This window comes from Artibeus jamaicensis, unplaced genomic scaffold (assembly GCF_021234435.1).
Source record: "Artibeus jamaicensis isolate MK-2021 breed Jamaican fruit bat unplaced genomic scaffold, CSHL_Jam_final contig_648, whole genome shotgun sequence".
In the NCBI taxonomy this organism is placed as follows: Eukaryota; Metazoa; Chordata; class Mammalia; order Chiroptera; family Phyllostomidae; genus Artibeus; species Artibeus jamaicensis.
This window is the reverse complement of record NW_026521912.1, coordinates 528867-548330: the sequence shown is the minus strand read 5'-3', so window position 1 is coordinate 548330 and position 19464 is coordinate 528867. Positions and strand designations below refer to the sequence as shown.

The following is a 19464-nucleotide window of genomic DNA, read 5'->3' as shown; positions in this document are numbered from 1 at the left end:
TGGAATTATGTGTTTATTCCATTTTAGGAGTCTTACAAATTGATAGCTATGTTTTTGAAAAGCAACAGAAAACCCAAGTCACACTTGGGGGGAAGTTACATTTATTTAATAAGAATCACTGAATAAAGTGGGAGGCAAGAATGTGATGAATTTGGGGGAAATTTCTAAAGAACATAGAATGTAATAAATGTAACAAAGCTACAAAAATCACATCAATAAGCCTTCCAGACAAGATGGAGGCATAGGTAGATACACTTCCCTCCTTGCACAACCAAAAGAAGGAGAGCAACAAATTTAAAAACAAAATATAACCAGAACTGCCAGAAAATCTAACTGTATGAAAGTCCAACAACAAAGAAGTTAAAAAAGCATTCATTGAGACCAGTAGAAGGGGCAGAGATGGGCAGGCAGGGTGGAGAGGATTCATGGCAAGGCAGCAGCTGGTAAGCTGTGTGGACACAAATTTGCATATGAATAAACTGGGAGGAACAAATGGAGAATGAGAAAGGCTGTGAAACCTATTGTTCCAGTGCGGGGAAATGAAACCTCAAAACTTCTGACTGAAAAATTCTGTGGGAATTGCGGCAGCAGAAAAAACTCCCAGCCTCACAGGAGAGTGCTTTAGAGAGACCCACAGGGTCCTAAAATGTACACAAAACCATCCACCTAGGAATCAGCACTAGAAGAGCCCAATTTGCTGTGGGGAGCTGGGAAAGTGACTGAAAGCTGGCCAAGAGCTGAGCACATGGCATTGTTCCCTCTCAGACCCCTTCCCCACATACAGTGCAACAATGCAGCAATGTAGGTTGCCCTGCCCTGGTGAATACCTAAGGTTCTGCCCCTTATAACCTAACAGGAGTGCCAAGACAAAAAAAAAAAATGGCCCAAATGAAAGAACAGACCGAAGTTTCAAAAAAAAAAAATACAACTAAGCAACGAAGAGATAGCTAACCTATCAGATTCAGAGTTCAAAACACTCGTAAGCAGGATGCTCACAGAAGTGGCTGAATATGGCCCCCAAATAGAGGAAGAAGTAAAGGCTATGAAAAGTGAAATAAAGGAAAATATACAGGGAGCCAACAGTAAAGGGAAGGAAATCAAGACTGAAATCAAGGATTTGGAGCAGAAGGAAGAAGGAAACATTCAACCAGAACAGAATGAAGAAACGAGAGTTCAAAAAAATGACGAGAGGCTTCAGAACCTTCAGGACAACTTTAAACGTTCCAACATCTGACTCATAGGGGTTCCAGAAGGAGAAGAGGAAGAGCAAGAACTGGAAAACTTATTGGAAAACATCATAAGGAGAACTTTCCCAATCGGGCAAAGGAAATAGACTTCAAGGAAGTCCAGGAAGCCCAGAGTCCCCAAAAAGTTGGACCCAAGGAAGCACACACCAAGGCACATCATAATTACATTACCTAAGATTAAAGATAAGGAGAGACTCTTAGAAGCAGCAAAAGAAAATGAGACAGTTACCTACAAAAGAGTTCCCCTAAGACTCTCAGGTGATATCTCAAAAAGAAATCTCACAGGCAATAAGGGGCTGGAAAGAAGTATTTAAAGTCATGAAAAGCAAGGACCTACATCCAAGAATACTCTATCCAGCAAAGCTATCATTAAAAATGGAAAGTTAGATAAAGTGCTTCCCTGATAAGGACAAATTAAAGGAGTTTATCATCACCAAGCTCTTATTATATGAAATGTTAAAGGGACTTATCTAAAAGAAAAAGAGGAAGCTAAAAAATATGAATGGCAAAATGACAACAAACACAACTATCAACAACCAAACCTAAAAAAACTAAAACTAAAATGAACTAAGCAGACAGCTAGAACAGAAACAGAGTCATAGAAATAGAGATCACATGGAGGTTATCAGTGGAGGGGGGAGAACAGGAGGGAAAGTACAGGGAATATGAAACATGAATGGCAGGTACAAAATAGGGGTGGTTAAAAGTAGTATGGGAAATGGGGAAGCCAAAGAACTTACATGTATGACCCATGGATATGAACCAAGGTGGGGGAATGCTGGTGGGAGGGGGGGCACAGGGTGGAAGGGAATAAACGGGAGAAAATAATGGGACAGCTGTAATAGCATAATCAATAAAATATATATATTTTAAAATCACACCAATGAAAAGTTATAAATAGTAATATAAAGGCTCTCCTATACAAATCACAAAATATTGTACACAGGTGAACAATCTTACAAATTGGTAAGTAAATGCTTATGTCAAAATGTAATCTTATTCTCTTTTAAAGAACTCATACTGCAGAGAAAACTTTGTAATGTGGTACAGTCTTCAGTCTAGGACCCATTTCCACTGAAACATGTAATTCATACTGGGGAGAAATTATCCAAGGACCATGAATGTGAGATAGCCTCCAAGTACAGTTCAGCTTTTATTCAACCTCAGAGAACCACATGGACAGAGTGGCTTCTGAATTCCACAGATATGAAAACAACTTTATTCAGGAGTTCAAAGTGATTGATTGGACACCAGACAATGTAAAACTATGCATGCAAATAGGGGAACACCTTCGGGGAGTTGTAAACCTCACTGAGCAGTAAAGAAATGATCAAAGTACCAGACCTTATGTACACATGGAAGGTGGAAAAGTTCTCTTGTAGAAGTCAAAACTTTAAATGTATTCAAGAATTCAGAAAGGGACTGCACCATCACAGCGAACACAATGATGCACTCAGGGAGGAAGGACACCCATTACATGCAGAAGGGCTCATTCTGTGCAGTCATAGACAGTGGGCCAATGTGAGAAGGCCACAGAAAAAGACAGAACTCATGGTGCAGCAAGAATTCACAATGGAGACAGGAGGGATGAATGTGGGGAGTGTGTGGAAGGAAGTCTTCAGCAGAACACCTGTACTCAAGAGTCAGAAACCTCACATCACAGGGAGACATCCTCCAAATAGGTAAAGGCTTTTACTAAAAAATCATCTGAACTCTGAGTCATAGAATTCAAATGGGAACAACCACAAAATGTAACAAATGTGGAAAAAGTGATCCAGCAGAAACCAAGACTCAGAGAACATCAGAGAATTCACTGGGAGAAACACCAAGAGAATGGTAAACACAGGAAGACCTTCATTTGGGGGTCAGAGCTCATTGATTCTACAAGTTCATACAGAAGAAAAAACCTATAAAAGTGTTCATATGGAAGAGACTTCAGCAAGAAAGCACAATTCATTGTATACCAGAAGACCCACACAGGAGAAAAGCCCTGTAGAATAATGAATTAGGAAAGCATTCAGCAAAATATGAAATGTCATAATTAGCAGAGAAACAAGCCCTGGGAATGCAACATTTGTGAGGAAGGAGAATCTGTGTGTTACCCTAAGGAGATGCCCTGTCAACTTCAAGAATGCAGAAACACCTAGTCAGAACCTTCATGCACCAGAGGCTCTGTGTAGAGAATAGTCTCTATGTTGTATGAAGTATGGTTGATCTTCAAAATCAGTGCCATACATTAGATACTAGAGGATTGGCACTAATAAAAAGAGTCCACTTTAAACTTCAATTCTACCCCAAGAAAATAAAGTTTCATTACTTAGGGGACTTTGGCCAAGTTGGTGGTGTAGGCAGATATGCTTTGCCTCCTCACACAACCATAAGAAGATTCACAATTAACCTCAAAACAAAAAAACACCCAGAACTGGCAGGAAACCAAACTGTATGGAAGTCCAACAACCAAAGATTTGAAGAAGCCACATTCATCCAGACGAGTAGGAGAGGTGAGGCCAGGATGGAGAGGACGTGGTGTGTTGGCAACCAGGTGGCAGTGACAGTGGAATGGGTGGTCCCACATTAGGAATATCTGGGAAGGAAGCCCTAGGCCAGACTGCGTAGCCTAGGGTTCAGGGCTGGGAATATAAAACCTCATAACTCCTGACTGAAAAAAACAGTGAGGGTGGGGGTGGCAGAAGGAACTGCCAATCTCTCAGGAGTGTCTGTTTAAAGGACCTGAGGAATCCTAGAATGTACACAAACCCACCCACCCTGGGAAACACCCCCAGGGCAACAGCTAGAGGGGCACCAGTTGCATAAGTGACTGGCAGTGGAGTGAGTGCTGAATAAGCCTCCAGCAGTCAGGCAATGACAATGCCCCCTTTCTGACCCCTCCCCCCACATACAAAGCCCAAAGCCACAAATCATAAAGCCGTTGCCTTGTCTTGGTGAATACCTAGGGCTCTACCCCATACAATGTATCAGGTGTGCCAAATCAGAGAGTCAAAGCAGCTCTACCTAATACACAGAAACAAACACAGGGAGGCTGCCAAATTGAGGAGATGGCTCAAATGAAAGACCAGAACAAAGCCTCAGTAAAAGAACTGAACAAAATGGACATAACTAATTCTGTAACCCATCAGATTCAGAGTTTAAAACACTGGTGATAAGGATGCTTAGAGATCTCATTGACTATGGCAAAAGCATAAGGGAAGAAATGAAGGCTACACTAAGTGAAGTATAGAAAAATCCGCAGGGAACCAACAGTGAAGGGAAAAAAGCTGGGGTTCAAATCAGTAATTTGGAACATAAGGAAGAAATAAACATTCAACCAGAATCGAATGAAGAAACAATTTAAAAAAAAACAGGAGAGAATAAAAAGACTCTAGGACATCTCCAAATGTGCCAACATCTGAATCATAGGGATGCCAGAAGAAGAGGAAAAGAAAGAAATTGAAAACTTATTTGAAAAAACAATGAAAGAAAACTTCCCTAATTTGGTGAAAGTAATAGACAAACAGTCCAGGGAGCACAGAGAGTCCCAAAGAAGTTGGACTTAAAGAGAATCACACCAAGACACATCATAACTATTTTTTAAAAATATTTTATTCATTTAATTTTAGAGGGGAAGGGAGGGAGAAAGGAAGAAAAACATCAGTGGGCGGTTGTCTCCCATGTACCCCCCACCATGGTCCTGGCCTAGAAACCAGGCAAGTGCCCTAGACCGGGAATTGAGTTGGTGACCCTTTGGTTCACAGGTCAGCACTCAATGCACTGAGTCACACCAGCCGGAGCCATATCATAATTAAATTACCCAAGGTTAAAGATAAGGAGAGAATCTTAAAAGCAGCAAGAGAAAAGGAGAGTTACCTACAAAGGAATTCCCATAAGATTATCAGCTGATTTCTCAAAAGGAACCTGACAGGTAAGAAGGGGTTGGCAAGAAGTATTCCACGTAATGAAAAGCAAGGACCCACAAACAAAATCACTCTATCCAGCATAGCTATTATCTAGAATGGAAGGGCAGATAAAGTGCTTCCCAGATAAGTTAAAGGAGTTCAACATTATCAGGCCTTTATTATATGAAATGTTAAAGGGACTTATTTAAGAAAAAGAAGAAAATCAAAACTGTGAACATTAAAATGACAACAAACTCACAACTATGAACAACTGAACCTAAAAAAACAAACGAAAATTAAGCAAGCAACTAGAACAGGAACAGAATCACAGAAATGGAGATCACATGGAGGTTTATCAGTGGGGAGGGGGAGGGGGAAGCGCAGGGTAAAAGATACAGGGAATAAGAAGCATAATTAGTAGCTACCAAACAGACAAGGGGAGGTTAAGAATAGTATGGGAGATGGAGAAGCCAAACAACTTATATGCATGACCCATGGACATGAGCTGGGGGGGGGGGTTGCTGAAGGAAGAGGTGGTACTAGTAGGAGGGGGGCAAAGGAGGAAAAATTAGGACAACTGTAATAGCATAGTCAATAAAACATACTTTAAAAAATCTCATCACTTAAACCAAGCTTTTTGTAAAAAGAAAAATTATTGGAAAATAAACATCCATGCATCTGTGGTGTGAGCATCTTTCTCCTGATGCTACACTTGCCTTGCAAAGGGGACTTCCCAGAACATATTGGAAAACAAGAGTTTTTAGAGCCATCCTATGTTATCTACTTGAATTAATCCTCACCATGGACACAACTGTTCCTATAAGTGGTCTCACCCTGAAACTCCCAGCACAAGCCCTGACAGGCATCAGAAAAGGACAAGTGTGCCGTTGTTCATTTATTCTCACACCACTCACACCACTTTGGTGCATCTGACTTTCTTAGGGTTAAGGGAGTACAGATAGGAAAGGGGGAAAAGCTTTAATCTGAGTGTGACACCCTCAGATCCCAGGGGACAAGACTCCAAGGAAGATGCCCTTACACAAGTAATTTAATGGCGGGGGATGGGGCACCTGGACCCTCTGCTCTCTTCTGTCCCTGGAAGACCCATCTTCACTCACAGGGCCCTCGCCCAAGGCTTATCCCTCTGTGCCATGCTCAAGTGGCTCAGTCTAGCAGACAGACCTAAGATCTGCTCTTGTGGAAACTGCTGCTCCCAACTCCAGCCCACATGTCAGTTAGGGGTCCACACACTCTCACACACAGCCTGCTGCCTAAGTTCTGGTGGCTGATCAAGGGATGAAAATCTCACTCACACTGCAGTGTCTCAGCTTCAAACCATAGGGTGTAAGTTAAGTCCCCTCCAGAAGCAGAAGCATCTGTGTGGCCATTCCTCACCATTAATGGAAAGTCTAGTCTGCAGTGAGGAAATAAGGTACCAACGAACATGCATAGAAAAGCTGGGATAAAATTGGCACATGTTCTAGGTCTTCCCAGAGCCAGCTGCTCCCAGATGGGCATGGCCGCCTGGGAGGTCTCCTCTGAGTGATTCTTCCCAGTTCCCATTGTGATGCAGGGGAAAGAAAAGGAGAGAGAGGGAGTGACCATCCTCTTCACCACCTCACTACTTGGGGGCCTCTGTGTCCTCACCCTTGGGTGGAGCTACCACTGTGGAGGTCGCTTTGAGGCTCCGCTTCCGCTTCTGCACATTCTGCTCCGGGTGGAACAAGATGATGTAGGTTTTGGGTACATAGAGCATGCCGAGGGACACTGATGCACTCAGGCTCAAGGACACAGTCAGTGTGGTGGTTTGGATGTAGATCTGAGCCACAGAAAAGGGACCAGGTGGGACTGAGCCCTGTTCTTTCTCACCCCCACCCTTACACAGCCTGGGGATGAATACTTAGAAAAGGACAACTGCATAAGCCAAGGCCCTGTGGCATTAGGAAATGCTAGTCACGGGCAGCTCTGGTGTAGGTGGGAAGGAGGGTGAGTGACATAGCTCTGGTGGACCAGTGGCTGAGGGAAGAGGGTTTCGTTCACTAAGAGTGACACCTGTGGAAATGGTCCATATGCCTAAAAGGGCTAGAGGATATTCATGAATGAATGGACACGTTTTCGCGCGCCCAAACCAATGAACAAACAGACCGAGTAAAGGAGCGAGTGGACAAATGCATGTATGAGTAAACAAATGTTCTACTATACACATGAATAAATGAGTGAATGATGATCAAGCAAGTGGGCCAATAGATGAAAGGATCAGCAGATAGAAAGTATATGAAGAAGTTATTGAATGAAAAGGTGATCGATGATTAGAAGCATGGATGAATGAATGAACAAACAGAGGGCAATGGGAAAGACAAACAAGTGAACACGTATTTAAGTACATGAATGCATCAGGCAACCAGGCAATCATTCCTGTTTGTGGCTCAGCTCTTGGAACAACCAAGCCCTACCCTTCCATGGACAGGCAGGAAACAAATGAGGAAGCAAAACCAAGGGGAGAATGTAATTACCTTTTCAGCTGACTGGGCAGTGCCAAAGAAGATAGGCACAAAAGCCAGCCAGATGATGCAGGTGGTGTACATAGTGAAGCCAATGGGCTTGGCCTCGTTGAAGGTCTCGGGCACACCACGGGCCTTGATGGCATACACTGTGCATGTGACCATGAGCAGGAGGCTGTAGCCCAGGCAGCCAATGAGAGACAGATCCGACATGTCGCACTTGAGCACCCCTCTGGCTTGTTCTGGGTCCACTGTCCGCTGCTCTTCATAGTCAATCACGCTATGTGGGGGCTGGGCCCCCAGCCACACAATCACTCCCACCACCTACCGGAGACAATGTCATGTCAGGGACGTACTCAGACTGCCCACCAACTGAGGTCTCTGGCAAGTTAGGCTCCCCTGGAGGTCCCTGACCTACTGGATAGGATGCTTAGGTCTGAGAGAGCTGCCTTGAAGAAGAGAGGACCATGCAGGAGGGACTACCCAGGAGAAAGCCTGGGACACAGTCCACTGCAGAGGCGTGGCTGCAGTGGAGATATATGCTGGCAGCATCAGGACTGGCTGGGGAGGGGTTCCTAGATGTCTCCTTCCTGTATTCCGTGCATTACCAATTGTGTTTACTGAGCCTGCCAGGTGCTGTGACTGAAGGCAGAATCAGAGTTGTGACCCTAAATACGTCTTCTTCATTTACAAAACAGGAATACTCACAATCCATTGCAAGAACATGATGCCAGTGTGCAGGGGAGTGGTGCCTGAACACTGATTAAGGGCCAGGCCCAGCAGAGATGGTCTGTCCTCACAGCCACCAGCGAGGCAGCCTCACCTTCACTCTGTGAACCTGAAACACTAGCTTGTTCCCAATGAGCAGTGAGGCAAACCTGGTTCCTGAGGACCCCACTCCTTCTCCAGATCCAGAGAACTATCACACAGGATATGATGAAACCACATGTGAATGCACCATGCAGCCCCAGTGAAGAAGCCCCTCAGTGAGTGTTGTGAGAGGGTGGGGGAGGGATGTGGGGCAGTGGGAGGTCATCAGAGGAAGACACAGGTCCTAACAGTGAGGACATGGAGTTTGAATTCCCTCAGTGATGGGGACATGACCTTGAGCCAAGGGAAGCTGGGAGCAGGAAAGAAAACACCTGTATGAAGTCAGGGACCTGGAAGGGCTGCCAACCATCCATGCAGGTCATTCCCTGTATGAGTGCACTAGACTGGGGGAAGGGTGGGGGAGCAGGCGGGGCTGTGCACCTGGAGCAGGGCTGTGTGATCTAGGGGAAGAGGCGTTTTATAATAATGTGTATGACCAGAAGGAACACCTTTTTGTGATTCTCCCAAAAGCAGCCACTTCATGAACAAGGGACTGACTAATAAAATGTCATGCTGCCCACTGTTTTGGAAGGCAGCATGGAGGATTTCTTAGAGCGAGGCTCCAGATGGGGGAACAAAGTTTCCCATGGACAAGTAAAACTCAAGGCCTATGATGTGCAGGAGCAGCAACCAAAATGTACCACAGTGATTTTGAAACACCAGTAGCTGATAAAGAACTAGGATCCAACACATGTAACAGGAAATGATCTAAGTGTAGGAGCAGGCAGTCACAGAAGATACCGTTGCCACTGTTGGCTGCACCAGCCATGAAGGCGAGGTTAATAGAAACAACAGTGGGGGGCCATTGCACACCCATCATTTTGGTAAACAGCCTAGTGAAGTTTCAAGTGCGCCTCTTAGGAATGGTCTAAAGTTTCTGGAAATGAGGGCATAAAGTGGGGAGTCCCTAGGCGAGCTGGAGAGGTGCTGAATGTAGTCTAAGCAGCTCTCTGGGGTGCTGGGGTGAGTGCGTGTGGGGGTTTTGGGAAGAGAGGCATGATATGCTTTTCCGGATGAGCTGGGCACTACTGAGATTTTGGCCATGATAGAGAAAGTGCATGCCCTGCATGTGCAGGAAGCATCTTCTGGCTGTGAATGACATGCATGGAGGCCTGTGGGTGGGAATGAACATGAGCTGTGCATGACTGAGTGGTCAGGAGGGCCCCTTGGAGTGGACAGCATGCTGTCCACTGGCCCTGCAAACTGGGCTGGCTCTGCAGTGTCACACAATGTCACACACCTTTCTCTTAGCACCCTTTGCACAGAAAACACACAGGGCTTCCCAGACCATGGACTCAATGTCCAAAACTGTGGTACTGCTGTCTTAGATGAAGACCCCGAGGCATCTGCTTTTGCTGCACACACGTGGTGAAATCTAGCCATTCACAAACAGGATGTGCCATGTCACGGCCACATCACCAGGGCCCCATCCTCTCCCCAGGTCTGGACAGCAATAACTCCCTCCCTGGAAACAGATTCTTTGCTTGTGGAAAATTCATCAGATATCTCTCTGCTCTATGTGTATATGGGAACCAAGTTGTGGAAGAGCGTGGTCAGTTTGTGAAACTAATTCCAGTGCTGCCGCTCCCACCTTCTGACCCATTTTTCTTCCAGGAGAAGTGGAGGAATGGCTGGCTGCTCTTACTGGAGTCCTCCTTCCAGGAGATGGCTAGGGCCCTAACTCCCGAGGCTGCATATACTATGTATTTCCAAACTAGAAGAGTGGCTGAGTGGAGGTCAGGGTCCCCCTGCCCCCGCACCTTGAGAGCCTGGGGACCCACCTGCACGGAGGTGAGGCTGAAGGTGATGACAAGCTGCGAGGTGGGGCTGATGAAGGGCGGGGGCGTGACCGAGCGCTTCCCCTGCTCGAAGATCCGGTAGATGCGGTTGGTCTTGGTAAACAGGGCCGAGTAGCTGAGGGTGGTGCCCAGGCCAAGGAGGAGCCTCCGGGCGGCGCAGACAGCCGCCCCAGGCTCAGCCACCATGAGGAAGGTGATGGCGTAGACCAGGAAGATGCCAGCGAGCAGCACATAGCTAAGCTCGCGGCCTGAGGCACGCACGATGGGTGTGTCGTTGTGCCTAATGAAGGCGGCCACGACGGCTGCAGTTGCCACGATGCCCAGTGCCGCCAGGAGCAGCGGTGGTGCGGCCCAGGGCGAGGCCCAGGTGAGGCGCACCACGGGCGTTGGACGGCAGCCTGTGCGGTTGCGGGTGGGCCGCATGTGCCCTGGGCAGGCCTCGCACGTGAACTCATCGGCCTGGAAGCGGTACCCGTCGCAGGCCTCGCAGTGCCAGCAGCAGGGCACGCCCTTCACCATCTTCTTCCGCTCTCCTGGCCGGCAGGGCAGGCTGCACTGGGATGGCGGCACCTCCTGGGGGTCTCCTGTCCACTGCAGGGCATCCACCTGCAACCCGGACACAGGGGTTGAGAGCCCACCAAGTCTGGCAAGCCACCTCCTGCCCCTGGAGCTCAACCCAGGCCACTCACATCCAGCTGGAGCCTCTCGGCCCACTGGCCCACCGCCTGGTAGCCACCACTGCCTGCGCTGCCGTTGGCTGCCTGGTACTGGAAGATGTCGTATCTCCCGGGTGCATCCCCGTTCTCATTGAACATGACTGGGGTTCCCGCGCTGCCTGGAAGGAGAACCTGGCATCCTCACCCTGTTCTCCAGCCTGTCCCCGGAGGACTCCTGGAGAGGTCCAAGGCCCGGCCAGGATAAAGGAAGAGCTCACCAAGCACACTCAAAGATGCTCAGCATCATCAGGGAAATGCCAGTCAAAACAACAGTGAGAGACCACTCCTGCCCATGAGGACAGCCACCGTCCGAACAGCAGGAAGTGCCAAGACCAGCCAGGATGCAGAGAAACTGAAACGCTATGTGCTGCTGGTAGGAAAACCGCAGCCACTGTGGAAAACAGCATTGTGGTCTCAAAACACTGAACAGAATTACTACGTGATCCAACAATTCCACTTCCATGTATAAGCTCAAAGGAATGGACACAGGGAGTCAAAGCGATACTTGTACACCCATGTTCTTCGCAGCACATTCACAACATGAATGAAGAACGTCCTGGAGATTGGTTGCACAACAATGTATACAACTAAACCACACACTTAAAAGTAGTTAAGATGGTGAATATACTGTCTTATGCTATGTGTATGTTCACACATTAAAAAGAAAAAAGAAAGCTTAACTATCCAGGTGAAAGGATGAGCTCAGACTTGCCCAAAAGTCTGAGTGTTGGCATGAAATTTGTACTACTTTGAACAATCAGCTTTATTTATTTAGAAGCTTGTTCTTCCAGCTGGTCTGGAGTGAAATGCAGTTGTACTGTTTAGCAGAGAGCTTGGTAGAGAAAAGTTATTCAATATTTAGTGGAAGAATAAAATTTTAATTTTCTTTTTTTAAAAAGAATTTATTTATTCATGTTTAGAGGGGAAGGGAAGGCGAGAGGGAGAGAAATATCAATGTGTGGTTGCCTCTCATGCATCCCCTGCTGGGAACTGACCTGCAACCCAGGCATGTGCCCTGACTGGGAATTGAACCGCAATACTCTGGTTTGCAGGCTCACGCTCAATCCACTGAGCTACACCAGCCAGGGCTCAAAATTTTAATTTTCTAAAGGATGGCAATCGTATGTGAAGCATGTCTCTCCCCACAAGCCATGAGCACAGCCATGTCCATCTGGGCCTTTTCAGAAGCACTGACCATGTGCCAGGCCCTTTGCATCAGACTGGCACCTTGTGCTCAGGCAGCGCGGGGCCCAGCTGGGCTGGCAGCATGCCCACTCCGCAGGCAGTGCCTCTCCACTGTCTGCACTGCTCTGAGAGACCAGAAGCCTCTGAGCTCTGCTCACTGGGGGTGAGAGTTGTGTGAGACCTGCTGAGGGTTCCAGGCAGAAGGAGTCACAGAGAACTTCTCTAACATCAGCATTTTTCAAGTTGGGGCAAGATGTAGGGACCCTGAGGGAGGAGGAGTGTTAAAAAGTGGTCCCCAAAACTTGGCTCAAGTCCCCAGAAGGTCTCAGGCCCAGGTGCTCCCTGTACCATGCTGCCTCTCCCATCCCTTTGATCCTGCCTCATTCCAGATCCCACCGAGAAATCCATTTCGAGGGACTCACGTAGGGGCTCCTGCACCACTCACCATTGAAGCGGACTGCCCGAATATACTGCAGCAGTGTCCGCCCATCTGTGGGCTCCATCGCCGGGCACAGGCCTGTGTGCCCAGGACAGAGCTCCTGGTGCATGCTGTGCAGGGCGTGGGCAATGGCGTACACCGCGTCGATCACAAATTGCACCTTCCCCTCCTGCTGGTAGCCAGAGTCCCGGCCGATGCGTTCCTCACCTGTCCTAGGGATGCCCAGAGGAAGTGCGCCTGGCGCCCCATGTCCAACCTGGCCTCCCACCTTCTCCCTCGCTTCTCTTGCCTCCCTGGGTAGCTCTCACCTGTGCATTTGCGGGTGGAGTCATCTGACTGGGCACCTGAGCTGGTCAGTTTGCAGTTAAAATTCTCTTCCCAGAACTCTGCAAACCAGATGTTCCGGCGGTTGTTCTCCAGGGAGCGTGTCATGAAGTACTGGTCAAATCCTGAGAGAAGGGGCAGAAGGGTGGCAACCGTCCAAGCCAGCCACGGTTCTCCTGTGTCCCCTTCACCACTTGCTCACTTTGCAGCTGGGAATGGCTATGTGACCAACTTCTGGCCTAAGAGTTCTGGGGCTTCCAGGCTACAGTTTGTATCCTGATGCAAACTGAGAGCCTCACTGTATGAAAGACTTTTATGTGCACCTTCTTTCCCTGTTAGGATGCTGCTGCCAACATGTAATGGGTGGAGCTTCCGCAGCCATATTGTAAATAGGCTGCAACGATCATGGAAACACACAACAGCCACCAAGGGTGATGAAACATAAGGGGGGACAGAGCTTAGGACTTTGAGCCCATCACTGACTCACTGCCTCAAACCTGAAGTCTTGTCTTGTGATGAAATGCTTTTATTGCTAAAACTACTCTCAGTCTAGTTTGCCACTTGCAACCAAATTCATTCTAAGGGGAAAAAAAGAGTATGAGGGTGTGTCAGGCTCAGCTGCTCCTCCTCCTGGAGGAGCTGGGCATCGTGGCCACCACCACAGGCAAGGCCACCTTCCTGCAGCACAGCAACAAGCCCATAGTGCACGCCTCAGCCGTGGACTCAGCTACATGCTGCTTGCTGGCACCTTCCTCGTCTATACCACCGCCTCCCTCATAGTGGCCGGGCCTGGGGCCCAGCTTTACAGGTAGCCCTGAAGTCTCCCATCAAGTTGTAAAGTGAACACCCTGCTTCCAGACAGTCACAGGTGGGATGGTGGGAGGGTTAAGGGGAGGGGAGACCTCATTACTTGGAGCAACTGCACGGTGTGTCCCATGTCCTCAGTTTCTCTCCTTCCCACTCATCTGAAATCACAGTGCCCTTGCCAGGATGAGGAATATGTGTGTTGAATTAAAAAATAAAACAAAGCAAAAAATACACACACTAACTTACAATTCTCCCCCTGTACGGTGGGTGTGCTATTCCTCGTTTGCCAGCTCATTCAAGCACTGCTTGGAGAGATGTACTGACTGAAATCTCAGGACCAGAGAACCTAGAACTCTTAGCAGGGATCTGGACCACAGTGTGGTTTTACCAATGGGGGAAATGAGTGCCCCAAGAAGAATAGTGGGGAGGGATGGAGTGGGGGGATGAGGTGTAGAAGGGCACCCCTGCACTCACCATCGATGGAGGCTCTTTTGGGCAGGATGGTGATGGCCCCCACAGCCACGTCCTCCAGGTTCAGGATGGGGGAGGCCTTGGCTCCCCAGCTGTCTGAGCCAACCCACAGGAAGTGGCCCGTCAGGTTGGCCTGGTGTGCAGCCTCTAGGACCCTCCTGGTGGGAGCAGGAATGGGCTCAGTAAAGGCCTGAGATCTTCCTCCAACAGACCTCTCTCCACTCACCCCATTCCACATCACTCATCAGACTCCCATTTATCATGAAAAATGGGCTGTGGGGTGTTTAGGACCCTTGCTCTGGGCTTTTTAGACAGTCAGGAGTCCAGCCAGGCTCTGGCTCAGACTTGCCCTCTTGTTCTGTGCACTGTAACCCACTTCACGCTGCCTGGAAGGAGGGCCTCCCTCCTCTTACAGAGCCTCCTGCTGCCTCTGCCCCCAGGGTTCCTTCCCTGATGCTCATTTTCTGTACTCAGATCTGCCCACAGGTCTCCCCCACTGTGAATTATAAAAACAGACATGTATTCTTGTGTGTTCCCCTGGCTGGACTTGGAGCTCCTCCACCCATACCAGGCCTGGCTCATTTCTGGGGCACCAGGCAGAGATGGCAGCAGGGGCAGTGTGTAGGGAGGGGAAGTAAGAGAGGGAGGAGGGGAGGAAGGGAGGAGGCGCAGGGGGTGTGGGAGAAGACAAGGCAGGGCCTTCAGGGAGAGCCTCTGAAGAACAGTGGCTAAGGCACCACCTGTCCCACCTGATGTCGTCTTCACTGGCAAAGATGATGATGCCCCTGGCGTTTGGTGTCTCCATGAGTCGCCTGATCACCTTGTTGAATTCTCCTGGCTTTGGTTCTCTGGGAATCTTGATGGACTGTGCTATGCAGACCCCCCCTGGGTGTCCGGGATGCCAAAGTCAGCTCTCATCCATCCCACCCACCCACTGGGTTGCCACTGTGTGTGACTGTGTAGTGTGATCTTCAGGGGCCTGGGCCTCTCCTGCCAGGCCATGAGGCAGGGCCGAGGCCTCCAGAGGAAAGGGGCTCCTCCCCACAGAAGACACTATCCAGGCTCCCCACCACAGACCAGTGCCGCTTTCTCATGGCCCTTGGCTCAACCCCATGTGGGCTCTTTGGTGCCTCCAATCCTCCTGCCCCAGCTCACCAGCCTCTCGGGAGATCTGCACAAAGGCCTCAACGCCGCTCTCGCCATAGTTGCCCTCCGAGGCCAGCGTGGACACGTAGTTCCATCCCAACGCCCGCACAATGTCCACCATGGCCTGCGCCTGGTAAGAATCAGGGGGCACCACGCGGGAGAAGAAGTCGAAGCGTGTGGAGTCACTGAGCTCAGGGGCTGTGGAGGCATAGCTGATCTGGGGGATCTAGAAGGAGAAAGGACACTGAACTGTGGATAGGGTTAGTGATCCCAGTAATGAGTGCCCAGGAGGCAGGCGAGGTCATGAAGAGTTTGGGGTGGGAACCTGAGCACCAGTGGGAGTGGCCAGTGGCGAGGGGAGAGGCCTGATCCTTGTGACTGGGTCTAGTGAGTAGGGGACATACAATGGTCTAGGGCAAAACCCCACATCGTTGTGCAGGGTGTGTCAGAGCAGAGGAGCAGCGGGAGCACACATCACCCTGCCGACAGTCCAGCCTGCAGGCTCAGGCTGTGTCTGACCTGGAGAGGGATGTCCTTGTCAGCCCCTGAGGAGACCCTTTCCTATCTCACAGAAAGGGGCAGTCTGTGTGGGTGGGGGCAGCCCCAGGAGGGGCAGATCAGACAGAAGAGCAGGGGAGAAAGGGGAGCATGTGATTCAAGGCTGTGTCTAGCCTGAGGCAGGGGCCTGTTTGGACCTGGGTTTGTCTGTGTGCAAGAGAGCAACTGCGGCAGGGACTGATGAGCTGAGCTGACCCAGGAGAAGTTGGGCTGCACAGGAGGGAATGGGCAAGGCAGTGGCAGAAGTGAGGAACCGAGGGGAGGGAAGCTAGCAGATGGAGGGGAGCATCAGAACTATTTTCAAGAAAGACACAGTCACAAGGGAAGCATCCAGTGGGAGCTGGGTGAAGCTCGGAGAGGGAAAAGGTTCTGGAAGGATGCAGCTGGTCTGGTCTTGGGAGGACAGGGCTGTTTGAAGCAGGACAGAAAGAAAATGCAGAGGGTGAAAACCTATGGAAAGGGAAGGCAGAGCAGGAGGAAGAAGGAAGGAGTGAGGGAAGAAGGAAGGAAGGAAGGAGAGATAAAAGGAAAAACAAGAAAGACCAAGAAAGAGGGGAAATCAGAGAAAATGAGGCAGAGAAGGGCCTGCTTGCTGTAGTACAACCAGTGGACACTGTGGTTGTTCTGGGCACTCTTGATCCTTTGGTTTAATCTTCTGAAAAGCCTTCCAGGTTGACTGTCCTTAGGGAAAGTGGTTTAAAATGACTGGGAGCATAGGATGTGGCTGAGAAGTGAACTCAGAAACTCTTATCTTTGCTACTGGACCAGAAATTGCAAAGCAGCCCCCAGGGAGCCAAACGGGACCCTGCAATTAAGCTTTGTACACTAGTCTTTATTTTTTTTAATATTTATATTTTTAGCCAGTGTCTAAAGTCTTAGGGTGCAGCACCACCTCAGTCCTGGCTGGGCTGGCAGCAGGGGGTCCAGGGCTCACAGGGTCCTGCTCATTCAGTTACAGTCCCCATGAGGACCCTGAAGGCCCTGGGGTTTGAGATGCTGCACTCAACCCAGAGGGAAAAAGAGAAACCAGAGCTCCAGGCAGGGAAGGAGACAAAGCCCACAAATGTGACTAGACATAGGCTGGTGAGGCAACTCCCCCCCCCCGCACACACACACACTGGGCAGCCACACAACCTATCTCCATGCCAACTAGAAGGTGCTTCTGTATGCTCTACACCAAAGCTGTCATCCAGCAGAAGCTGGGGTGGGAGGGATTAAGTGGCTGCAGATGACAGAAAAGGGCCCATCATGGAACTGATACAGAGTACACTCCTGGGATAATCAGAGAAACTCAAGACACAGAAGTCCCTTGCTGGGCCAGACCCTGCTAGAAGCAGTTTTCCTCTCTTCTCAGACAGGAAGGGTTAGCAGTGCTCCAGTGAATGCAGAGAAACCCCCAGCTCTGATGCCAAAGGCCCCCTAATCATTGATTCAGACAGCTTCCCAAATCACTGCCCCTCAGATTGCAATGGAGATGCTGCCTCCCTCAGAAGACAGTTCCCAAGGGGTGAGGGCTTTGGTGGGCCTGTCTGAGCCTCTGGGACAGGGCAGGGCGCTGCCGGGGAGAACTCTAGAAAGGAGACCCCACTGCCATCCCTTAACAGAACTTTAGAGACAAGCATTTGAAATTGAATTTGAATGATGATCAAAAAAGAGGAGAAGGTAGGTACAAGTCCTTGCAGACCCACTGACTCCCAGAGCAGCCAAGAACTTGTCCCAGTTGCTCCACCAGGAGGGCCTTGGTGCCAGGAGAAACTTGCTCCTGGTCACCCAGAGCTTTCCACAGGGTCCAGGGTCAGGACCCCCATGCACGGTTGTGCAGGGTGTGCCCCAAACTAGGACACCGGAATAAGCAGCCAAGTGAGGTCTAAAGTCCAGTGCGCCCTGCTCATCCTGTCTGCCCTCGGCCCAGGAGGTCGGTTTCCTCATTCACACAGCGAGCTGTGTGCAGTTCTGGGGTGGACCTGGCTCGGGGTGGACCTGGCTCAGGCTGGCGTCTGGCCCGACCCACAGAATTTCTTTGAAGCAGCTGTGTATGAATTGGAGTGATTTCTGCAAGGAGACTAGACCTCAGTCACTTCAAGGGAGAGAAGGGGACAGAGGGGCTGGACACTGAACTTGGTCCGCCGCCCTCACCGCAAACAGGCGCAGCACGTTGGCGACCATGATGGAAACAGAGCTGGCCGAGGCGCCCACAACAGCCACCACGCGCTCGGGGGGCGCTGCGCGCAGCGGGGGGACGCCGCCAGGGCAGCGCAAGGCTGCCTCGTCGCCATCCCCGCGGCCGCGGATCAGCGCCTGTACGAAGCTCAGCGCCTGCTCCAGCGCGTAGGTGTCACGCGAGCAGGTGTCGAGCAGCCGGGCGCCCAGGCGCACACCGGGCAGCAACGTGGGATCAGCGTTGATGCGGTCCAGCGCATACAGCATGGCCTCCAGGCGATGCACTCCCTGTTCCTTCTTCAGTGGCCCGCACGGCCTGCCCGCTGCCCCCCGCGCGTGCACCGGGAACAGGCCGCCCAGTGTGAGGCCGCCTGCCAGGCGCACGGAACCCTCTGCGCCCGCTGCTCTCGCTGCGCCCCCCCACGCCAGCAGCAGCATCAGCACTGGCATCAGCTGCGCCAGTAGCCCCGGCTCCAGGATGCTCCGGGGCCCAGCCATCGGCTCGCCGGCTGCGCCTTGCCGGGAGAAATGGGGAAATGCGAGCCTTGGGGCCTAGGGAGAGAGAGGAGCGCCATGATTGTTGGCTGAGCCTATCCAGAACCTACCTCCGCACTCCCCCTCCGGCTCTCAACACCTACTGAATCTTATCACTTGGGTCCCCTGCCCGACCAATGTTTCCAGCGTGCCAGCCCTTCCCCTTCTCGACTGTTCTGGACTGCTTTGCCTGGGGCCCATCCCTAGCACACACCCAGACGCCCCTCTGTTGCCACACTCACCGCCGCTGTCGGGTCAGGATGCAGCTGTGACAGACGCAAATCATGAGAGGATTTAAGGATTGTGGGGAAGGCTGAGAGGCTTCCCTGGGAGCAGAGACCCGCCTCAGCCCCGAGCCAGGGTTGTGCGCAGAACTGGCTCCACATCCTCCCCTCTCTCCTACTCCCTGGGTCTGCTCTTGTTCTGTCTTTGGATGTGTGTCTGACCTGACTCTCTCGGGTTGTCTCTTTCACACAGCTGCTCTTCTCTCTCTTGGTCGGTTTCTCTCTCTGTTTGCCTCTACTTATCTCCTTCTCCCTTCTCTTTCTTCTTTCTGTGTCTCTCTGACAATTTTTATTTATCTCTCCCTCTTTTATCCTTTTCTCCCTCTCTTCTGGTCTTTCCTGGCCACCAGTTTCCTGGCTCCAGCTGCCTAAGGCACTTCCCAACTTTCTCCTTGTAAAACCTTGCAGTAAACCGATGAGTTGAAGAGGAAAGGAGCCCAGGCTGAGTGAGGTGTGTGGACCTGAACAGGAAGAGGGAGAACAAGGCTGGGCAGAAAGCGACCGGGGGAAGCCAACCTTTAATATTAGCA

The 19464-nt window shown here is 50.3% G+C and overlaps 1 protein-coding gene across 1 annotated transcript; it reads right to left on the bottom strand.

The window, feature by feature from the left end:
• Positions 1-6498: 6498 nt before the first annotated feature.
• On the bottom strand, positions 6499-19219 carry GRM6 (glutamate metabotropic receptor 6). Its single transcript, XM_037132330.2, has 11 exons — positions 18893-19219; positions 18093-18668; positions 15408-15624; positions 15002-15137; positions 14256-14410; positions 12959-13099; positions 12657-12857; positions 11000-11145; positions 10293-10916; positions 7654-7965; positions 6499-6959 (listed from the first exon to the last, which is right to left on the bottom strand). The coding sequence occupies exons 1-11, from the start codon at positions 19034-19036 to the stop codon at positions 6762-6764; spliced, it is 2850 nt and encodes a 949-aa protein (XP_036988225.2). The 5' UTR covers positions 19037-19219; the 3' UTR covers positions 6499-6761.
• Between the last annotated feature and the right edge of the window lie 245 nt (positions 19220-19464).